The sequence below is a fragment of the Anarhichas minor genome, unplaced genomic scaffold (genome assembly GCF_050575085.1).
Source record: "Anarhichas minor isolate MPS153535 unplaced genomic scaffold, ASM5057508v1 ptg000074l, whole genome shotgun sequence".
Lineage (NCBI taxonomy): Eukaryota > Metazoa > Chordata > Actinopteri > Perciformes > Anarhichadidae > Anarhichas > Anarhichas minor.
In genome coordinates, this window is record NW_027466520.1 from 9,250,023 (window position 1) to 9,273,069 (window position 23,047).

Sequence of the window (23,047 nt, forward strand, 5' to 3'; positions counted from 1 at the left end):
GGACAAAACCGCCACTGTGGACCTTTTTTTAATTATGAAGACATAATTTAAAACTTCATCAGTCCTGGGTGGTTGCCGGACAGGGTGACATAAGCAGGAGGCAGGTCATTTATTAACTGGAGATGAGGGCAGGTAAATAAAGGCAGTAGAGCAGTGTACTTCCAAGGTTTTAAAATGATTCACTAATAATGATCAAGCTCATGTCACTTAAGATGAAACGTCCCTTCTTCCTACAGCATGCAAGTTGTTGTAATTTCAACAACAAATTGTGGAGTCTTGCATTAAATGGAGGCCATGTATCATGCGTGTCCGTGTGGGTGCGAGAGGAGATCCGGTGGTGCCGTTAGGAGCATCGTTATTTTGATTTTGTCCTCCTCCGCTCCCGTGACCTGGCGCAGCAGCGAGACACACAGAGAGATGAGGGCGAGGAGGTGCAGCCAGCTGCGCCTGGACAAACACAAGGACAGCGCCGTATTAAACCAATTATTCACTACCGGGGGATTGTTTTCTGCGACAGCAGATGTTTTGTTTACGCCACTCAAAAATGTAGCGAATGGGGGGGGGGGGTGTCATCTACGGTGAAGGCGGCGGAGATTGTAAACATGTTTACCTCAACCCCCCCCTACAAGAGGATAAATAAAAAGACTGCTGTTAGAAGATTTAATTCTGAGAAGCCCCTCTCTAGGGCCCCGCGCTGTGCTAAGAAGCCCATTGCGAAAAGCCTTCAATTAGCAGAGTACGCCTTCATCTTCCGACCAAAGGCACCTTGAACAATCAAATTATCTCCAAAGTTATACAAAACAATCACATCCAATCAATCTGAGCTTCCGTTCGCGCTCGTTCACACCCACACACTTCAAATACACGTGTGAAAGGTCATCCACAGACACACCTGTGTGCACAATTAAAGGAAAACAGTAGACGGCAATAATTTCGGCTGAAATGTCGTTTAATTCCTGATGACACAAGGCACAGCTGTGTTTGTTTTAACCACCGTTTGGGAGATTTTAGTTGGGTTTTGCAGGATTTAGAAAAGTTCACGGTCTCCAAACTGGCAGCCTGCTCAGTATGTGGTGGCAGAGAAGCACAAACAAAGTCAGTTAAACAAATCGCTCTGGTCGGAGCTGCACATTATCACTGAGAATCACGCCCTCTGCACACAGTAAAATGACAAATGTGATAACCGTCATCGTCTCCAAGGACTTGAAAATGTGACTTGTCCTTAGGGGTTGTTGCATACATTAAAATCTGTCTTTATTACCTTAAAAACAAAATAAAAAGTAAACTACTTCCTGAGTAGTTTAGATGAAAAGATGATGATGTTTATACAATACTAAAGTAAAACCATAAAACCAACTTAAAAAATTAAAAGAATTGCTTATTGATGACTTCAGAGGTAAATCGTGGTGGTCTGGCTAGCACATTGTGTGTGTGTGTGTGTGTGTGTGTGTGTGTTGGTAAAGGGCTACAGATTGCTGTGTGGTTTTCCATCTAGGTCAGACCACCCCCAGTCTCATCAAAATCACTCCATCGCAAACCGATGGAAGTAAATGCCTTTTCCCCAGACAGGACGAGCGGAGGAGGCTTGTCTACACTCAAAGCATTTTCACACTGCAGGACCAATCTCCAGCTCTATTGCCCTGACCAAGATCATTTCTGTTCAAACAGCAGAGCCCAAGATGATGTAGTGAACCGATATCCCCGGGTCAGCATGGTGAATTCCATCTAGGTAGCATTGGCTGGTGTAAACTACCTCCGGGATTCAGCATCCACAATTTTACGGTTTCAGAGGTTACAGCTGAGCATGCTGATTTTTTATTTTTTTTTTAAGTTGTAAAAAAGGCCGAGTGGATGCTGCAAAATGCCCTCATCTGGTCATCTGCTGTCAGCCCCAGATGTCCTGTAAGTAGCGTTTCTCCTCTCTCAGCCCCGCCAGTGTCTTCATGGCGTCCAGTTGGTCCACCTGCAGCTCTGTTTGGATCATCTCCATCAGAGCGTTGTTCACGTCTTTAGCCATGTTCTTAGCATCTCTGGTGAGGAAAGGAGTATGAATATATGAGAGGAAAGGGCAATACAATCAATAGACATTTTTTGAGTCAAGAGAGAGATATATATATATATATATATATATATATATATATATATATATATATACACACACAGCGGTAAGCCCATATTTTTGCTGTGGCAGCATATCGGGGAAGATTCATGGTCCTGTGGACCTAAAGTGATATTGTTTTGACTCTGAGGAATTCACACTGTTCTGATGTTTCAAAGATAATTTACTCATCACTGGCAGTGACGAGAGAGCAAAAAAGGTGTTTTCTTTTATCCATACAAGTGGACATGACGTGACTTGTTATAAGCCTGATGTGTGTTTTGCTTCTTGTCTTTGTACTGACTGTCGTGACATGGGGGAAAAAAAAAAACACACTATATTTGCTACAAACTGTACAAGATGTTGCATCAGTATGAGGTCAGCAGTACCATCCGTTTTACCTCTGTAAGATGCTTTCTCTTGTTTCAAACAACGACCACACTTGCGCATCAAGATAGAGAACCATTAAGTATTTCCAGAGTCTGTTCTGAACTCTGCAAAACTGCATATTTTTGCTACGCACTCTCAAGAAAGAAATTGGAAAAACAGACCGGGCATGCAAAGAAAAGAGCTGCGAGTGAGTGGAAACACTGAATACAAGGTCAGCCCGGGACATGACACAACCATGCCGGGAGGACAGTGGGATAAATGTAATGCAGAGTGAAAAAAAACAACACAAATGTCACTAAAAAAATAAAATGTACACCTGAATTATTATCATCAGTGCCAGTCTTACCCGCAGACATAGAAGTAACCGTTCTGTTTGAGCAGGATGTCGGTCATGTGTTGGCTGTTACGTAGCAGGTTGTGTTGCACGTATCTGGGTCGTGCTGCTGAGGTTGTGGCCTCCTCCTCCTCCTCCTCTTCCTCCTCCTCATCTCTGGAGAAACACACCTTGAGATGGCTCAGTGTACTGCTGGACACAAAGCCCTCCAGCTCCTCTCTGGAACAAGCAGAAGGATTGCAGAGACATATCCAAACATTTTAAGGTCATTGTCAATTCAATTTCGTACAGCCTGTTCCTAATTTAACTTTTAGTAACTGTTATAAGCATCTTTTTTCTCTTTACAATCAATCCTCCCAGTCTTGCAGTTGGGTGTAACCTTGCTCCCTATCGGTGGTTTGCTTGCCAACTTCTCCTTCTTCCGCCTCAGTGTTTTTACAGGGCCTGGGGTGCTATTGGTAGGGAAGGAAGGAGGAAAGGTGGTGAGGGAGTACGGTTTACTGGGGCTCAGAGCATCTGGTTTAAAGTTAAGCAGTCGGAATGAGCAGAAAAACACACAGACACGGACGCACACACACTCGTAACAAGCCGCGGCTCTGAGATCATGGGTGAAGGTCTCCGCCTCGGGGGTCTGTGTTTTGCAGCAACCCCGAGACTAAAATAAGGCATTTTTTCTATAACACACAGACACTGCGGTGTAAACACTAAAAGGAACTTCTATGTGAAACATCCAGAATTGTTGCGTTTGCTAGGATGCTTACTGTCTAACCTTTGATTCGAGATGGAGTCATTAAAAGAAATGTAATTGTTTATATATATGTATGTGTGTGTGTGTGTGTGTGTGTGTGTGTGTGTGCGTGCTTATTATGGTTTTTATTTCCTTCCTGGCGGAAACCCACAGCTGACCTTTCACCTAAACTAATTGATGGGGTGGTATCAGAGCAGTTTTACAAATAAATGAGCACTGTATCGGTACGACACCCGGTGATATCGGTGCATCCCTAATTCAGATTGTTCATGTCAACTTGATATTGTCATTTGTAATTGAAATACTTGCATTGGTCTCGTCTGTCATGAAAACAAAAAACTATAAATCATTAAAAAAGAAAGAAGAAAAGAAATTTCATTGTTTTGACCAAAATGCGTGACTAAAAAAATCTGTTTGAACAAGAGCGCAACAGCATGAGTCACAAGGAGAAGGATGGCGGAGTCTTGTTTTTTTTGACGTTTTAATTTTGATAATCATCGATTGATAATATTGTGAGTCAAAACTGGAGAATGACAAAGGACAGCTGATTTGTTAGAAGAACAAAACCGTTGGGCGTTTCTGAGAACCAAAATGAGCCATACTCCTTGGTGTGTTTACACACGCACACGCGCACACACACACACACAAGCCTGTGGCAGCAACACTGTTTTTCAATGCCAAGATTGTGTCACATTTGTCATACTGCGTGAGTAGCTGGGCACAAAGCCTCCTGTACAACACTCAAACCTGTGCGGTCAGTCGACCACCAGGCTCTCAAGGTACTTGCCAGGAAGCCAAACACCTCTCACCGCTGTTACTGCCAAAGAGATCATGATGTACTGAGCTGGGAAAATCTTCTCACAGTTAAGGTTGTCGAGAAGATTCTGCACGGCTGGGCTCCTCCCCCGCTTAGTGCTTTCATAAAGCAGAAACAATCAACAATCATGGTTAAAAAAAACAATTAGTTGATTTGGTGGCAAATGAGTTTCCACACTGGGGATTAATATACCTTTCTAAACTCACAACCTGAAGCGTGCTTGAGTATTTCACGTGTTTTATGAAATGGGTTTTGCTGTTCCTGTTTTCATGTATTTCATGTGTCTTTTGGAGCCGTCAGCTCCACCTGCCCAGGGTCTGCAGTTGAAAATGAGCCAAGATGGTTATTCTGTGCACTGGCCCTGCAACTTTGACCTTTAAAAAATAAATAAATAAATCCCTAACGTGAACCCAGCAGGCCTCCCAGTTATGTTTCCCTTACAGCATGAAATCACTTGCCGTGAAGACGCTGAGAGATCGGAGGGAGGAGAAAAGGACGAGTGCAGCGGAGAGGAGAGGGGAGAAAATGTTTGATGTGACAAGCAGGCAGATTGGCATCAACCTCTCACAGGGATGTTAAGTGCTGCGGCTGATTGAGGCGCATCGCAAGCCCCGTTTTTTTTTTTTGCTGAAAATTCAGAACACTATCAAGAACGTTGGTCACATCCTGTCTCGACATTTTGTAATATTGAAAAGCCTAAAAAGCCATATTTGCTGTACTCACTACTTATGACTTACGTTGAACATTTCTTTCAAAGAAAATAAAAGAAGCTACAAACTATGCAAAGCAGGGTTCTCCATTCCCAGGCAATCCCAGGCATCAAATTGCATTTACTTTTAGTGAAATCCAGCAGAGATGAATGCAGGCAGGCAATTCAGCTGCAGGTATGATGTTCTTATTCTGCTAACCTATTTAAATTTAAATTTAAACTCTTCATGGGTGGCTCATAAAACGAAGACTAATCGCTTTGGTCAACACTGTGGGCTCGTTCGTCGGAGAAGCCCACACTGTGAGCACACCAGCGCCTGGCACCTGGCTGTGAGCTGGTATAATACTAAAGGGGGAACAAACAACATCCCCTGTGATCTATTCTTGTGTGATTAGGGATGCTAATCCATTCAAACTATTTAATCCGGAAAAAGAACTCGCTCACCGCACCGGCATCGAGTCCGTGCGTGCCGCTGGTTCTAGCAGCAGCCGATTCATTAGCGTGCAGTCGAGAGAAAGCGAAGGCAGAAAAAACCTAAATGATCAGAGCGATGATGTACTCACAGGTTGATGTCGGTGTACAATCATTTAATTAAACAAGAAGGCAATCAAAGAATAACATTAGTACAATTTAATTGGATTCAATGTTTTTTTTCATAATGACACAATTGCAAACAGCAGCTTTTACGCATGCAGGAAAATTAGCATTCATTTGGAGTCGGCTGATAAATGTAAGTCCAATATTCACTCTCCTTTTAGCTCTATTCGATCCCCACCAGCCCATGGGGTAAAGTCTGCAGCACCTTAGCGGCTAACTGATCCGCTATGTTCATCAGCTAGCTTTTCTGTCTGCTGCACTTAGAAACCATGCCGATGAGAGCACAGCGCGAACCACAACAGTAAAGTCGTGGGCCGTAAAAACCAAAAGCATTAGCCCGAAGGATGCTATCATGCTCAACAGAGCAGAGGGGGAACTTGAGAGGTGGGTAATAATACTTCACTGTGGGTTCATCACTAGTGATCCCTTTGGCTTTCACAATACACACTTAAAGGATTCATGAGAGATTTGTTAACTTCTGAGCTTCACAAATCCAGATATTCTATCAACTTGGAATTGGATTTATAAAAGAAATGCCCATCAGAACCCAACCATACTAAACAGTCACGTAACATAGTTCATCAAATCGGAAGTCGCAATTAATCGTCAAGATTTATAATAGATTTATTTATCGTGACAGCCCTTCTTATAATACATCCTTCTGCTGAGTGTCCACAATGTTCATGTGTGGAAGAAAAGCCTACATTTATGAATACAGGTTCATTCAACATGTTTCAATATGTAATATTTAGTGGCAGGAAGGTGAAGGATGTGGGTATGGAGTACAGTACATCTGACTCACGAAGGGCTAAACAAAGTATGTATAGAATATGTCAATAAATGAGTACGAAGTGGAAAAAGAAACACAGCTTACCTGAAAAGGTAGTCTCTGTCTCTGTGGCGACAACCAAAGAACAGCCAGGTCTCACCAAATACGGCCTCAGGGTTCTCCTTCCTCTCCTGCTCTCTGAAAGTCAAACAACGGATGTTAGCGGTCAATCAATACCAACAGCGGACCAGACCAGATGGAGGAGAGGGAGAGGTTAAAGAAGAGTAGTGACACCATTAAGCACTGTTTGCAATGACAGCACACTCGAGTGCCAAAATTGCCTAATGCACGAAAACGTGCTGCAGCGAGGACATTATATGTATTATTAAATTGCACCCAAACAGAAGGATAGATCCCATCACTATAAACAGCGACTGGAAATGAATGTGTTGGTGTGTTTCGCGTACGCTCGTGCGTGTGTCTGTGTCCAACTTTGCTCGAGTGCAAAAGAACTGCTCCGGCAAAAGTAATTCCTCTTGTGGTTTGGGAGTTTGGCGAAGCTCCCAGAATCCTTTGCCAGGCGATGGCAACGCAGCGGCACAAAGCGGCTCTGAAGATGCCGGTATCTGTGCCGCACACCTGCTGCAAAAGGTGACAGCTCTCTCCCAGATAACCATTGACCCCCAACCCTTCATGATGCCATCAGTCAGGTGACTGGTTTTATCCGTTACCCCCGTCTGGAGGGAGGGAGGGGCCGGGGAGAGAGGGCGATGAGGGAAGAGAGACGGGTGTTGAGGTGACCGACCACGACGTGGGGGCTGAGGAATACCACAGGGAGGCATTGAGACTGGGCCCTTTGTGCTGCGCTGCTGCACTCCGAGGATAAGGTGCTGCCTCCCCTGAACACCACCCTTTGCTATTCACCAGCAGACTGAATAATGCTTTGTGTTTTCCAGCAGTTACAGAATTAAAACGGCAGCCAACTCCTATGCGTGGTGGAGCTAGATGGTGCATAAAAAAAAAAGAACACTACTTTATTGCCGAAACGATTAACCGATCAGTTTGAGAAACAGAAAGAATTAAATATCCCCTCCAGATGTTTTAACATATAAAATGACTTGTGTCTAATATGGTTTTGTGACACAAGATTTCTCCTGCCTCACTAAAACTCCATCCCTCCATCTTTAAAAGGTAAGTACAGAGAGACTTTCCCCCTTCAGCAAAAATGTGGAGTGAAACTAAAGTTGAATTAATGCGTTTCATTTGGGAGGGATGACTAAACAAGTTTCCGTTCACACTAGTGTATCTTGAAGATACATTGGCAAAATAAACTGGGACGAGGGAGAGCCGGAAACAGCTGGAGGAGGTTAATAGGCAGGTAAAGGAAACAAAGCACACTTGGATGAAACTGGAGAAAGCGGGCGAAAAACGAGAGCGGTGGAGAACAATTGTGGATGACCTGTGCTCCACTCGGAGAGAGAGGGTTTAAATGAGCAAGCCAACTTAGACAATAAAAACATTATTTCAATTTCCCTGTTGTCTGACATTTAATATACTAAAGGATTAATATACTTATTATCTATATTGTTATAATGATCAGATTAGTATAGAGCTGCAACCAACCACTGATTTCGGAGCTTTAGTGAAGAAAGAAAAAAGAAAAAGTCTGATTGTAAATACTAAAAGCTTCATCCTCATTAATTAGATGACAAGTTGACCAGCTAATAAAAACGCCGTTTGTTTGAACTTTCCGTCTGCGGCCCGGTAGCAGAGCTGTCTGGCTGACTTGATCCAAACGCTCAGATCCCATCCATTAGCATCCTGGACGAGATTCTTTCTGATCTGCAAACAGCCCCGAGTAGACTCATTTTAGTGGGCTCGTCTCGCTCCCCTCCTCTCTTTCTCTCTCTCTCTCTCTCTCTCGCCTGCCCTGGAGGGATCAATACCAATATGAAAAACCTGGATTCCATTCTGAGTAGACCACACCGGCGCCTTTCTCTGAATACAAATCACATCACATCCCCACACTATAAACAGCCTGCAATGCAATCCCAGGGGGGAGGCAGAATCCACAGAGCACTCCATTTGGGGTCGAAATCAGAGGCGGTTGCCTTTCAGTGCCATTCAAATGATCAGCAGGAGAGGGGGGGGGGGGGGGGGGGGGGGGGTGAAGAATTGGTAAACATCCCAATTATCTCATATCTTTCATCCAACTTGCAGCGTTGTGCAAGAGGTGCTGAGTAGCTTTTTAGGCATAAAAATACAACTAGAACAAAAACAAAAGCCCGAATACAACAACAGCTTGAGGCTTAATCACTGAAATTACATTGCAGAATTACAGCCGCATACATTCTACGTGCTGAATTCAAAGTGTTGTCATAATACAGGACAATGCCGAGTAGCAAGATGCCGTAGCCTAATTGGAATCAGCTGTCTGGTTAGACTGATAAATAGAAACTCAACGTTTGTTCGTGCAAACTTCAATAAAAGTTGTCAAACTGACGCTGCCAAGTATGCCTGCTGGCAATCCTAAATATTAAACTGTGCAAACTGATTTTTTTTCCAAAAGAAAAGCTTGTTAAGAGCTGTTAAGGAGATTAAGGCTAACCACTCAGTTAAAATACAGTATTTGTTTAACTGTCACTGCTCCCAGCTAAACAGAGAAACACTGAAAATCACGTTCACCGTGAAATCCTTCCACAGCGATCAATAACGGACTTCTGGGGGGGCGTATTAAAATCTCCCGGTACCACCAAGCGAGCCTCTGACCTTTAGAGATGCGTCTTCTACTTCATACAAGTTCATAGAAAATGAGTACGGCATCGATTAACAGCAGGGTGGAAGGAGGAGGTGGGAAGATCGAAGTGTCCTCGTGTTGTTTTGTTGCTTTCCGGGGCCTCGAGGCAGATACAGCGTCCCGTTGACAAACCGGTGATTGTTATCTCCCATCACAGCACAGCGGCAGCCACCGAGGCTTTGTTTGGAATCTCAAGTTAGATTGTGTACAACGCTGCCCACCATGACAGGTTTTTTTTTTTTTTTTTTTAATCCTCCAGCAAAATACGCAGCTAGCAGGGGAGAGGATGAGAGACACAGAGAGGGAGAAATGACTGAGGACGCTGTCGAGCTGCTTCACACGAGTTTGTATTCCAACAGAAAACTCTTGAAAAGGAAAAATATATTTAAAATTTAATAGAAATAAAATCCAACATTGAAATCTGCATTGATGCATTTGACAGGAGGTTGGAATTGTAAATGTAATCAGCGTCTGAGTGTTTAGCTTGCACTGACAAACAGGTCTGTACAAATGTGTGCTTTGATATCTTAGATTTGTTTGGGCACCACAGTGAGGATCAAAGTAAGACTGATGTGTTCATAGTACTGCCTTACACCCAGAGTACTGTCCCTCTGGCTCAACCTTGATCATCAAGAAGAGAAGTCTGTCTGCAAGTGGTGTGACAGTCGGTCCAAAAAAAAAAAAGAAAAAAGTGTGCCATCTTCAGTGCTCCTGCATCCCAAAAGGCACAAACACCTCTCAACCCACATGACCGCTCGTCCTGCCCCGGAATCCGCCGCCGTGTCATCTCTCAGAGCAATCACCCTCTGACGCCGGCCGCCACAACAGAGCAGACGTCCGGGGCCTTTAGAGACAATTGGAGTTGACTGGGGCATAACCTCATTTATACCAAGCCACCCAAGAGTTAGACGTGTCAATCTGACTCAGAAAGGTTGGTTCAACACGCGGGCATCAGCTTCGGTCACATTAAACCCTTCTGACAGGTCATCATCATGCAATTTTGATTTAGCCATCAATTCAGAAAATTAAACAAAATGTCACGTTTTCTCCCAAACGATAGAACCCTTCGAGGATTTACACCGCCGGCAACGGTTTAACAAGCCGGAGAGAAGTACGGCGCACACACTCGGCTAACAGTCAATATCCTCGCACCAACTCATCAGCAATTACAAGCAATGATTTACTCCAACAACGTGGCCACCACCTACTGGGCTTTTTATTTCCAAATCAATAACGCTCCATCTGATGCCTTGACTCCTGGCTCTTCATTAGAGCCCGTGTCATAAACTTGTGCATCTGAGAGGGCTTAATTTATTCCTGTTGAGACGAGTGAAGCATCGGAAATATTCCCCGACGTGATCGCGGCCCTGGCCGCTAGATTTATGGCACGCATTATGAGATGTGGACGGGCTTGGACTTGTTTTTGGGCTTTGAGTAGAGTCTCATTTGTCTCTGCAGATTACACAAAAACATGCATAGATGATATGCACTTAAGATCATTTGAACATTGACGGGAGACATTTGCAAAACGGGAAATCTCAACACCCACTAAGTCTGTCTTACTTGATAAAAATGTCACGTATTGTGATAAAAGCTCATATCTTAGTGTGTTGTGACATTTGCCATACCTTTGCTGGAGGAAGCCAATGAAGGGGGCAACTCCCGTCCCCGGTCCGACCATGATGAAGGGCGCCGACAGGTCGGAGGGAGGCCGAAAGGAGCAGTTGGGTCTCAAACTCACATGGATCTACAGTCAAGAGGTCATTAGCAAGCATTTAAAATAATGAGAGTAATTACAACAAAGCTGAGAAGCCACTGTGGGCCGACCAATCTATTAATTGATCTACTTAATATTCTAAGACATACTAATAGGGAAAACTCATGGGTTCCATAGAGTCTGTGGTAGAAAGGATTTACTTGCTTTTAATTACGTTTTTTTTTAATCAACCACACGCACAACGGGCCTAAAGCTCATTATTTTTTTAATCACACATTAAAAGTGAATTTCCAGAGCTGCCTAAAACATATAGTAGAAACAGGTTAACTCCCGAATGCCTCGAATTCAGCAGTTTCATGGAGACACCGCACAGTTTTCCTGGCATCTATGTTTTAACAAAACTCGAGACAAAGACGGCATGTCATAATAAGGTGGAGGAGGATTTGGTTGCAACTAGTACAGCACCTGAACACTTGTTCTCATAAATAAGAGCACTTTTATATATCAGCCAAGACCAAGAGTTCACAGATTTGCACAATCCAGTTTCAGCTCTCCGATTTCCAGTGTACTCGTTACCTTTGGCAGAGCAGGGCTGTTGGAGGATTCCTCCTTCTCAGGTGAAACCAGGACAGGGTTGATGAGGTCAAACAGCCAACCGGTACACAAGCCTCGCCTCCCCGCAAGCCGCCCAGAGCATGCTGGGAACTCTACCACGTTGAAGACAAAATGCAGCTTTCCTGGGTACCTAAGACAGGAGCTAGAGAAATGGAAGTTTTAGATGGAGGACGACAGCGACAGAAGGAAACAATAGGGTGTCTGTGTGTGTGTGTGTGTGTGTGTGTGTGTGTGTGTGTGAGGCATACAGACAGTGGCAAGCAGGGAGATACGCAGAGATGAAGTGAACAATAGAGTGAAACACAAAAAGAAGCAGAGGCAGACCAGAAAGGTAGAGGCATCACGAGGGAGGATAAATTCTCAAGAACAGACAACAATGCTCCGAGTAATTATTCACAGACCACCTTCAGAAAAACATCATTAAAGGGGCTGATCAAAGTCACAAGGATACACTGACAATGGATGTGACAATTACAAATGTGGACATGTCATTAAAATGTGCTAAATCATGATCTATGAAATATTTTTTTCTCTCTGATGTAGCGCCACAGCACTGTCGGATGAGCTCAAGTACCCCTTCATCAAGAAACACTAGTCATGTTCTCTTCAATGGAGTTTTAAACTTAATGGTATTAAACACTGTGTTGTATAAAAGTGGATATTGTTACAATATCTTTTTTTAAACAATTGAATTGTCAATGTTTTGGTCAAGATTGCATTTGTACAAAAGAGAGCGAGAGAGAGAGAGAGAGAGACTGCTTTATCCTAGACTAAAAAAATACTGCTTGGGATTTTTTTGTATTAAAAATAACTTCCTGTCTGTCTTGCTTCAATAGCACGGCCCGTCCCTCCTCTCCGTTCCAGTCCTAACTGCCGGCTGAAGAACTCTCACACTCTCTCATCCTTCACTCTCCAGCTCCTGTGGGCCACTGGAGACCTCTATTGACCGCAGCATCAATAATGCAGGCCTCTAATGTCTCTCCGCCATCCGATAAACTACAGCCACCATCTCTCTCGTCCGTTCCCCTGTCTCTCTGCACAGACGTACAGACACACACACACACACACACACACACACACATGAGCAGCTACGTGAGGGACTAATGGGAGGAGCAGAGAAGTTCTGACAGAATGTTGCTGTTCCACATGAACTTTGAAGGAAGCCTAATGGGTACTCGCTTAACAGGAGGAGCAAATCAAAGACTGGCTCAGCCACACTATATTTACAGTGCATTCATATCTCCCCCCCACACACACACAGATTTAAACAAAAGCAAACATAACATGGACTAGAATGTTTACAGTCCGACAACAGGAATCCATAACGGACTTTAGAGAGATATTTGCAAAACACATAATGCCACTCTTTTTCAAATTCAGGAAGCTTCCATTTGATGTTATAATAAACTCAAAGCTCAGTCCACCACTGTGAAGGAGTTGCAAAACAGACGGTCTCCAGTGGACAGCAATGCATTTCCTCGCTGCCAATAGTGCGAGATCAATATGTGTTATATCACGTACACTTGACTGTCTTGTGTATTAGTTATAAACAAAGTGAGGTTAGAGGCTTACCAGACCAGAATATATGCATAAAACTAACACCACCGACATAAAAACAGCATTACACCATTATTCGTATGCATCTTCTTTTTGTGTTTATTTCTATTGGCATTGTCTGGATTCTCTGATGTTTTTGCAATAAATGCTATGTGATTTCCATCTTCTCCATTATCAAGAATGCGATCCAGTTTGTAAGAAGGCAGCTGTGTCAGAGGCTCCTGAGGGGAATTAATCAGGGAGGGGTATTTGAAAATATCGAAACAAATGAGCGGAGTACCGTTGCGTTTAATGATAAAAGAGTTCCATCTTCAAATAAATGAGATGAATCAATTATTCCCTTAGCATGCCATAATTGAAATATTATAATTACAAAAAGAGTTTGACAAAGTAATTTACTGCTCATTGCAAACATTTGAATACCCAAATGTTGTTTGGAATCGGCGGAAAAGTGGTCAGTTTCGTGGATTCGTTAACTCTAAAATTAGGCAGATGTTCTAATTTATACAGAAACACATCCAAGGATTCAATTCCTCTCCGTGAACTATCGGCGCATTTGTATTGTGCAGCTGGGAAACACCAGTAAAAGTAGGAAGCCTCTACGTTCACGTGGTGAGAATAAGACACAGACACACACACTCGTACTTGTTATTCCAAGTGAGCATTGCTATAGAAGCACGTTTGTGCACAGTTTCAAAATGTAACATCCACTCCTACGTGTCGGTCACCTTACCTGGCTGCTGAATAAGGCCTGGGTTGCAGTTTCGGCAAAAGCTCTGAAAAAGGCAAGCAAAGCTGTCAATCATCCCGCTGCATCGCTGCTGTGACACAGACACCCATGACAGAGAGCAGACAAAATAAGTGAAAGTCATCTTGGCCCATTGAGACGTCCTACCTACCAATCTATCCCCCCCCCACCCACCACCCACCCCCCACCACCACCACCACCACCCCCCAAGTTACAGTCTTGTTTCTAGGACACACTTCTACATTTATGAAATTACAAACTCAGGGTTATGGAATCCCCAAGTGTCCAGATGTGGAGCCAGTGGGAAACAGATTGCTTATGCAGACCTTATTTCAATGCCAGCCATGAAGGTGCCCTCTTTTGGGTAATATGCACCGTGCCTCGGAAATCGGGATAATGTGTCAGAGAAATCAGGAAAAAAACAAAACTTTGAAGAGTGAGAGTTAACTTTTCACCCAGCAGCACCGAGATTTGCCATTCGCTACGCTTTGACCACCATCAGCTATTAGATGTGGGCATGAAGTGATGTGCTTGCTGTATACTCTCCGTCAGAAGAACCTGGGAAAGTAAAGCCGCACCACATGAACCAGCTTGGGCCTTACAATAACACATTTTTCTGCTAAATTGCTTGGAAAGGACAAACAGCTGGACTACATCTGCTCTCTCCTCTTTTTTCTGGATCTCTCTGACATCTAAACAGCTCAGGGTGTTTGCAAGACAGCGCCGCAATTTGACGACCATTTCATCTCTTTGAGCGGAGAGAGGTTGTTTTTTTTTTGTAAATTGGTGATACATGAAAACACTTGAAAACATTGGCCTTGCCCAAACAGCAGCCTTCTACGAAAACATTCGTCTAGATTTCTTTCAGATACTGAAAGAAAAACAACTCAAGGATCAACACTTCATTTTTAGAGAGCATGGCGGGCTAATGACATACGGACTAAACTAAAACTGCATTCCTCGAAGATGATGCAGTATAAACATGGAACAGAAAAATGTTTTGTTTATAATTCATCTATATAAAGGAAGACCTTTGGGTGTCCGGTAGAGTTATGTTGTTGAAACTAGACCGTACGTCAATCTGACAAAAAGAAAAGCAGATTTGTTCACTGGGCCATCTCAACGATAAAGATTTGTTTTCCCCCCCAAGGACAGAGTTCATATATAAAACTGTCAAGTTAGCCAGCTGCTTTGAGAAAGCCTCAGAGAGTATCAGGATATTATTTAGCACAAAAATATAGAAGTATATACAATGTCATATCCGATGCTTTTCTTTTGTATACAAAGATGCTTATAATCCCATACGGGATGGACCAAATGTTCGGCATGACACAGAGCTTTACTAATGTTTAAATGTTTAGACACACTGGCCTTGCTTTGTTATAATCTATATGCTTGTGCTATAAATAGTAAAAAGTCAGTTTTTATTCTAATAAATAATTTGAACTAAACTGCAACAGGGAGGATGAAAACAATCCTTCATGTTGTCAACATTTCTCAAAAAGAAAAAACAAGTAATCACCTTAAGGGCAAAATCTGTTTGGAAAAATCCCCCCCCCCCCCCCCCCCCCACACGCACACACCACATACCACATTTCCAGTAAACCTTTCCATCAGCAGCCAATGGAAACACACACACGTCTGCGTCAGCCGGTGTATCATATACATTAACACAATCCTGTGCAGCTGCACGGTGTCGGAGTTGCCTTTCTATCACAGAGTGACAGCTCATGTCCGAAACAGAGGACAATCAATCCATCATCGCACTTCACTGCACCGTGATGATACTGCTGCTGGATCCAAAAGGATATATCACTTTTAAAACCTCAGAGTGAAAAGCAGCTGTTTTGTGGATTGAGGGTACATCTTAAAAAAATATGTATTTCCAAAAAAGGAGTCTGTTCCCAAAAAAAGAAAACACAGTCCCAGGGTCCCTGCTATGTTCACAAATGATCATTTTCAGGGGTACCATCGATCACACTGCACAACAACATAATCTATTCCATCTCAAAAGTCTCACTGCGCCGCAATTTATATGCAGAGGTACAATTTTTGTGTGAAAAAAAAGAAAAGAGATAGCTATGTGGATGAGCATAAAAGTTTTACTTCTTTAGATAGATGGATGGTTTTGTTGGCTGCAGATGGAATTAGGGAGGTTTGTTGGCATTAAAGCATTAAGAAGAATTCTCCTAGCGAAGATTTTCCTCTTTTCTTTTTATAATAGCCCGCAAATGCTAATTTCACGTTACTTCTGAGAAAAGGGCCTGCGTGCTCGTGGGTTTCCAAAAACCATAGGTCTTCCCTGGCATTTCATTGTATCTTATATGAGTAAAGTGGGAATATATGTGATGTGCAGTGCGCTCTCTGTGACCGGGAAACTTTTATGTTGAGAGGGGGAGAGCCGTCCTTTTGGGATACAGACGCATTCACTTTCCTTCCTTCCACAGGTCACAATAAAGCTAAAGAAAAACAATAATAATAAAGCTTCACCCCGGTACGATTCAATTTGAACCCTGAAGTAAATTGAAAAAGATTCTCATGGACAGCATTCACCTCCCTGGAGCAATGACCCCAAAGTTTTCATCTGACACATTATGTGGACCATAGAACAAGAGCGCTGACTCTGGGATGCAGGCATCTTTCTCACTTTATATCCAGCATTTACTTTTATACCCAGCATGCACTTGGCCAAAGACACCTGGGCTTAGATGACATCGCTCCTCATTATTTATAGTTGGAGTATAACAGCATAAACTCTGATCAGCAAACACCTCCCCTAGTGCAAGAGATGCAGCAGTGTGCTTTACAAGTGACACACCGAGTCAGAGTTGACCATTAAGCTATGATCACACTGATCCGACGCGGTTTGTTTGTGTCCTTGCAAAGCTCACCCTGTACCCCAAATAACAGCTGTTGTCCTGAAGGCTACATTTTTCACGAGGGCGCAATCGGCGCGATTCCCAATTTCTGCATCAGTTCACCACCGAAAAAGGTGCTGTGGTTGGCAAGTATCGGCCCAAAATAACTGACATTGGGGGAGGCCAAGAGCTGTGACACAGCTGTTTTAGAGGACAACTCAACTTGTATGTAAAGCTGCAGCCAACTAATTTCACTGTCTGGTAAGTTTCAGTCAAAGCTTATTAGATCTATACTGAATGACCGTCCAGCTATCTTAATGGGCTGGGGGAACACAGCAGTCTTCTACCAACAGTTGGCTCACAGCAAAAAAAAAAGATCAATATTATTAGCGGGGAGGGAAATTATGGGTAAACTGAGAAAAAAAAATCTCTTGACTTGCAGCTATAATACTGCCATTATATTCACAGGAAATGTGACACAAAAATCATATTGGAGCTACATGAATTTACAATGAGACAAGGAAACGAGATGATCCTTTGGGGAGCCCTCTGATGTACAACGCTCGGACCATTCAGTGTAATTAAATGCTCTCGCAAAAATCAGCCTTGAGCCTGGGCTCATAAATCTCACTTTACTGGGGCTACAGTGACCCCTGCTGGGTGAAAACGACCCCGACAGACAAATCTGCATAGCTGAAAAATACAGAAGGTACACTCGACATGAGCCGAGATCTTTTCAAAATATAAATGCATGTTTCTGAGGTAAATTACTCCACTGATCATTTGTACAGGTGCAGTCTAAATCCCAATCTCGTGTCAATCACTGCAATTCATCATTTGCGTCGGGCTACATGAAAGCATGTATATGTGAATCTATTATAATAATAATTCTTGACAACTGTTGACAAACCGTTGGTCCAGAAGGATCAAAACATTACGCATGTATATGATCAATAAATTGTTATGCTGAGCAAGAGCAGCGTGTGTGTGTGTGATCTAATTGAAAAAAAATGTGCCAGAAATGTGCCCTGTTTTTCTCATTAGTCACTGGATTATTGTTGTGCATAAAATGTACCCATTTACTGTGTGACGGGAAGATTAGAAGGAAAAGGACAAAACAATAATGTCATATTTGATCCGATTTTGTACTTGGTGGTTCTCACGTTATGCAATACATCTCTCAAGAATGATTTTTTTTTTTACCCAATAGCGCTGATTATCAGATAACAGCAGGCGCTCTGACCTATGAGGAGGCTGAGAGGAGGCGAGCAGGATGGGAAGGCTGCGAGGAGCTCCAGGACGCTGAGGCTGGAGTCTCTCACGTACAGGTTGTAGTCCGCGTTGCCTTGTCTGCTGCAGAGCTCCTGCAGTCTCCTCTTCTGCACACCGTCGCCCGTGTGCTCCACCAGCGCTCGCAGAAATGCCTGACAGAGAGAGACAGGAAATCAGATGTTAAGTCACTCGAAGTCAGGGGCGATGTTTCCATTTACAACTGTGAAAAGAAGAGGCGTTTAACACATTTTCTAACGCTAAAGTAGAGAAAGATTCAATGCCACGTTATAGAAAATGTAAGGTTAGTTTTCTCGGTGCATAGAAACTGTAGAGGGAGACCTTGATAGCAGCCCAGTTGTGGAACACGGCCATTATACTATACACACAATGCACTTTCTATCCCCATAGAATTGCCATTTAGTTTCGAAACGCTTATGACGCGACTGAGACATTAGCAGCGGCGTTTTAATCCTTAAAACAAATTCATCAAAATCAATTAATGCAATCAATTAGCACGTTACATTTGCAGGAGACAGGCTGCTGTTTAACTGGTATTTCATCAGTTATTGTTAATCTTTTTGTAGGCTGTGATGCAAATTACAGGATTAAAAAGGATCATGAATAAATATTAAAATGCCACTCCTGAGCAACTTTTGGAGTTATTTTACTTCATCGCGCAACGATTAAGCACTCCGATACAGTAATCACAACTTCGGAATATTTGTCATCCCGACTATTCTGTGAAATGATTCATTATAGATTATGAGAGCTTTGCACTGGAATCATTATTATCCCCATCTTCCGATCCATACTGTACGGACAGCACTTCAACACTATTTGAACAGCATCAAGACGTAGTGTCTGTATCTGATACAGTCTGTGAATAGCTTCAGTAATAACGTTCACTTTTGTCTCAGTAGAAATGGCATTCCAGGTCATCCCACTTACATCCTTCTGTATTTGATGCTGTTATGAATATTATTGGGAGTTGTACTCACTAGGAGGCTGTGGTGATAATCTAACTATCCTAAAAAAACTAAATCAGGTAATATAAATCGTATAGGTGTTGTACCTGCTTCAGCAAAACAGATGAACTGCTTGAATTACACACACAGATGTAAAATAAAACCTATAAAGCCTCTAGACAGCAGTTTAACCTGAAACAAAACATATTTCCAGTCTGTGCACACGTCTTATGTACAGCAGGGGATTGAACTGATGGCAGCTGTTACAATTAGGATGTACTATATCTTTCTGACACGATGTCATTTTGATTTGCAAGGTTGAAACGCTTTTCTGATTGAAAAAAAAAAGAAAAAGACAGTAGAAATCAGGAGTAATGTTTCCCTATTGTCTCTTAATTTACCATACCAACCCAGCAATATCGTATTGCATGTCATATATATTTAAGGCTTAATAACACAATAGATCATGTCTTTTAAAAATAAAATGTAGTATGCAGTGTGGCATCATCATATAAGCGATGTTGTGTTATAAGTGTACACTGCTGTTTACAAAGAGCGGTAAAGTACTGATGCAGCTCCTGCCAGAGGGAAATGAATGGTTTTCATTTTGGTTTGACTATAATGTCTTTTTATAATGCATCTAACTTGCACACAATCTGGATGAAAGTGTAAATAACTTGAGAGATGGAAATCGGAAAAGGAGTACAGGAAGTTAGCTACCGTCACTTCAGCAATAGTATTTCAAAAGAACGTTGCAAATGTCGGAGATGAACCGAAACTCAAGCACCCATTGAGTACCCATATGCCTGTTTAGTAAGCAAATCATCTTACAATATGGGAATATAATAAATAATAAAACAGGAACATTCGTGTCAACATATAATTACTCTTCTCCATAAAGTACAATACTTTTCTCCAACGTGTGCTCCAGCTGGAAAAGAACATGTCACCCTCATATTATGCTGATATCCAGTGGGTCATATTGGAAAGCGGCTTGACCAATGCAATTTAAAGAGTAAGTAGCAGTAGTACAATGTCTAGACATCAATTACCTTCTTAGGCACACTTCTGATCTCTAGACACCACGTGAGAAGGTACAGCAGAGAAATGTTCTGGGACATGTAGGATGGCAGCTGGGCACCTATGACCAGGAAGGAGAGGAAGAATGTAGGAATTATTATAGATATGAATGTCAAACATAAGAGTCTTTTGGAAAATGCAAACATGAGTTTGCAATGTGCCGCCATCATTGGGATATTGTGTTGTCAGTGCTGTATAATTGTTGGGAATCTGCTATGTTACAGTGTTCTTTTCAAGAGTACATTGGATGCATGTTAAAATCACCTGACACACACACACTTTACCTTTTTTCTTGGTGTCTTTACTAAGAGACATGTGTACTCGGTGGTTCCTCTGGTCATGAAGGCCCAGTCGGTGGAGCACGTCCTCCACCTCCTCGGCTTTGTTTGGGCAGAACACATCAAACGAGTCCCCTGGATGATAGGTCACCATCGGGTGAGCCTAAGAATGAAAAAAAAAAAGATCCATCTTAAATCCAAACTTACATTGCAGGTTCCAAAAAATGTCAAAAATTAACATTATTCTGTCAAACTTACAGAAACGTCCAGCTCTAAGAGAAGGGCCCTCTTGACTGAATCTCCTCTGGTCAGCTGAACCGCCCTGGATATGGGAGCCGCATGGAGAGTCTCTTTGTTCAACGGTCCAACAATCTGAAAGAAAACATTTTCTAAGATGAAGGCTGAAATATGGAACAAACAACTGCTTTTATCAGCAGCATCCTTCCCCACCTGTTCCACTGAGTCCACCTCCTGAAGAGAGACATCGAGGTAGGGAGGAGGCAGAGCAGGAACATTAAGAGGCAACTCAGACAGCGGCGGGAGGGAGCATGTCAGTGAGGCCGCCAATGCAACACCGGGAACTCCAGCATTCCCGGTCTGCGTCTTCGGTGCCGATGTGGAAACACTGGCAGTACCACGAGACTGCGACGCCAACACAGGGCTCCCTGCAGGAAAAGCTGGCCTGAGATCAGAAACAGCAGTCTGTGTAGCAGAAGATGAAGCAAATTTGGAGAGCGTTTCTGCGGATGCTTTGATCAACTCGCAGCTTTGGTGGTCAGTTATTCCCAAGAGGTTTAGTTGGACATGCGGTATGGATGAATCAGGAGTTTCCTTTGGTCCCCCTGCTTCTCCTTTCAAAACGTCAGACTTATCAGAAGCCATTTTTGATAAGGCTCCTTTGATTGCTTTCCACAGTCCCTCAATCCAGGGTTCCACAACCACCTCCAGCCTGGAGAGAACAAAGCCCACAAAATGATACACAGCAGTGGAATAAAAGAAAAAGGGAGAAACAGAGGGGATGTGTCATGTGCTGAAATGCTAAAAGTTGGATGTCTATGCTGCAGAACTTACCCTACACCATCATCTGCATATCCCGTCGCATAGAATTGTTTTGCTCCGAGTTCCTGCAGACGACGCTCAATTGTCTTCCCACAGTTGCAGAAATCTGCATAATTTGTGTCTCCTAAAGCTGGAGCAGACAGAGGAAAACAGATGAAGATTTCTCAAGCCAGCAACAGCTCAGAAAGCAAACACAGCAGTGCTCTGCATTTTAATGATTTATATAGAAATATGTTTTGCAAATCAAGTTCCCAATATCAACCGATAGACTGCAAAAAAGAGCTTCCTCAGACCGTCGTCATAGAATTTACCTAAAAGTGCATAGCAAAGGTGTGTATAGTGGTCAGTGGAGAGGGTCTTCTTCTTGATGCGCTTTACAAATTGGAGGGCATTGTCTGGTGGTTCCCCGTCTCCAGTAGTAGACACAATAAAGACCACTGGGGCATTCTCCTTCTCCAAATTGTACTGAAACCAGTTCAATGATTAACCAGTGAGTTGTGTTTCCACTAATCAATGCAATAACATCCAGTGAATTATCAGGCAACGTCACAGTTATTAAGATGTCATCCATGTGTTTATTGTGTGTCAGCAGCCATGCGGTGGAAGAGAGGCTTTGACAGCTCTTGCTTCAAGTTAAACGCGTATAATGTTTAATAGCTACCTTCTCATTGTGGCTCAAGCAACTGAGCTCAGCAACCAGTCCGTGCTCCTCGGCCACCTCAGCTATTCCTTCGGCGAGGGACTCGGCTTGGCCCTTCTGAGATCCGTAGAGAACCACAAACCGAGGCTTCACTTCACATGGCATGCTGGAGAATCCAGAAAAACATAACTTCATTTGTAGATTTACATATTAAATGACCATCCTTAATGGACTTTTGACTTGTAGGAAAGGACACAGGTGATACTTTTGATGGCTATGTTTTGTGTAAATGTACCAGTGAGCTATCCATTCACAACTCCAGGACCCTAAAACGTAGGCAGCTGTATGCAATCATCCACATGTGCCTTAACAAAAAATACTCCAGTAATAGAATTATTAAATCATTACTTATGTCTTGTATTTAAAAAATTCTAATTGCTTGGAATTGCATGGTCTTTTGGGAGCAGAGAAAGAAATGTGCAAGACACACACATGTGTTAACAACATAGAGCTGAACTAAGGCAACGCAACTTCTATTGAGGTGATTTAAAATCCAGTATTCAGTTGTCGAGCTGCGTTTTCAGAGGTATCTCTTCTTTCCGACATACTGTACATTTTGACAGGTAACAGACAGTCTGCCACGGAAAAGCCTGGCTAACAACAGCCCTGAACGCCACTATAAAGTAACCGGACATTGCATCAGTTTTTCACGTAAAGTTAGCGCTACAGAAGTACGCGTGGGTTCAAGCCTATATACATACTTGTCATACACTTGTCATACATTTTTCAAATGTATCATTTTTAAAACTAAGTACGGCTTCTGACATTTATTTAGAAGTAGGTATAAATCAAGATATGTGTTTTTACCTTTCAAAACAGCTGTGGAAATCCACTCAACCCAGTCACGGAATTTTAGCATCTCTGAAATTCTCGCGAGATCTTGGGCACCGACTGAGTTTGAACGAGATCGGAATGAACCACATTACAAAACAGATCTTT

At 42.8% G+C, this 23,047-nt stretch overlaps 1 protein-coding gene across 13 annotated transcripts; it reads right to left on the reverse strand.

Moving 5' to 3' along the window:
* Window positions 1-928: 928 nt before the first annotated feature.
* On the reverse strand, window positions 929-23,041 carry mtrr (5-methyltetrahydrofolate-homocysteine methyltransferase reductase). Of its 13 annotated transcripts, none has more exons than XR_012949443.1 (17): window positions 22,916-23,041; window positions 22,070-22,214; window positions 21,720-21,873; window positions 21,421-21,538; window positions 20,800-21,298; window positions 20,608-20,721; window positions 20,356-20,512; window positions 20,044-20,132; window positions 17,998-18,178; window positions 13,882-13,924; window positions 11,553-11,733; window positions 10,888-11,006; window positions 6,568-6,660; window positions 5,541-5,630; window positions 4,580-4,704; window positions 4,380-4,485; window positions 3,012-3,041 (listed from the first exon to the last, which is right to left on the reverse strand). XR_012949443.1 is itself a non-coding variant. In XM_076080856.1 (16 exons), the coding sequence occupies exons 2-15, from the start codon at window positions 22,211-22,213 to the stop codon at window positions 3,170-3,172; spliced, it is 2,103 nt and encodes a 700-aa protein (XP_075936971.1). In that variant the 5' UTR covers window position 22,214; window positions 22,916-23,041; the 3' UTR covers window positions 2,903-3,041; window positions 3,168-3,169. The 13 variants fall into 13 exon arrangements, 6 of the variants coding, with proteins under 6 accessions (XP_075936969.1, XP_075936972.1, XP_075936970.1 ...); XR_012949445.1 differs by having other exon boundaries at window positions 4,846-5,630; XM_076080856.1 differs by lacking the exons at window positions 4,580-4,704; window positions 5,541-5,630 and adding an exon at window positions 3,168-3,274 and having other exon boundaries at window positions 2,903-3,041.
* Between the last annotated feature and the right edge of the window lie 6 nt (window positions 23,042-23,047).

What these genes read in the sequence shown, in the direction of transcription:
- mtrr (XM_076080854.1), bottom strand. Translation starts at nt 22,213, where the DNA reads ATGCCATGTGAAGTGAAGCCTCGGTTTGTGGTTCTCTACGGATCTCAG. An exon ending in TCAGAAGTGTGCCTAAGAAG is followed by an intron (nt 18,179 to 20,043) that starts GTAATTGATGTC and finishes TCTCTCTGTCAG; the next exon opens with GCATTTCTGCGAGCGCTGGT. An exon ending in GACAGAGACTACCTTTTCAG is followed by an intron (nt 3,042 to 6,567) that starts GTAAGCTGTGTT and finishes TGCTTGTTCCAG; the next exon opens with AGAGGAGCTGGAGGGCTTTG.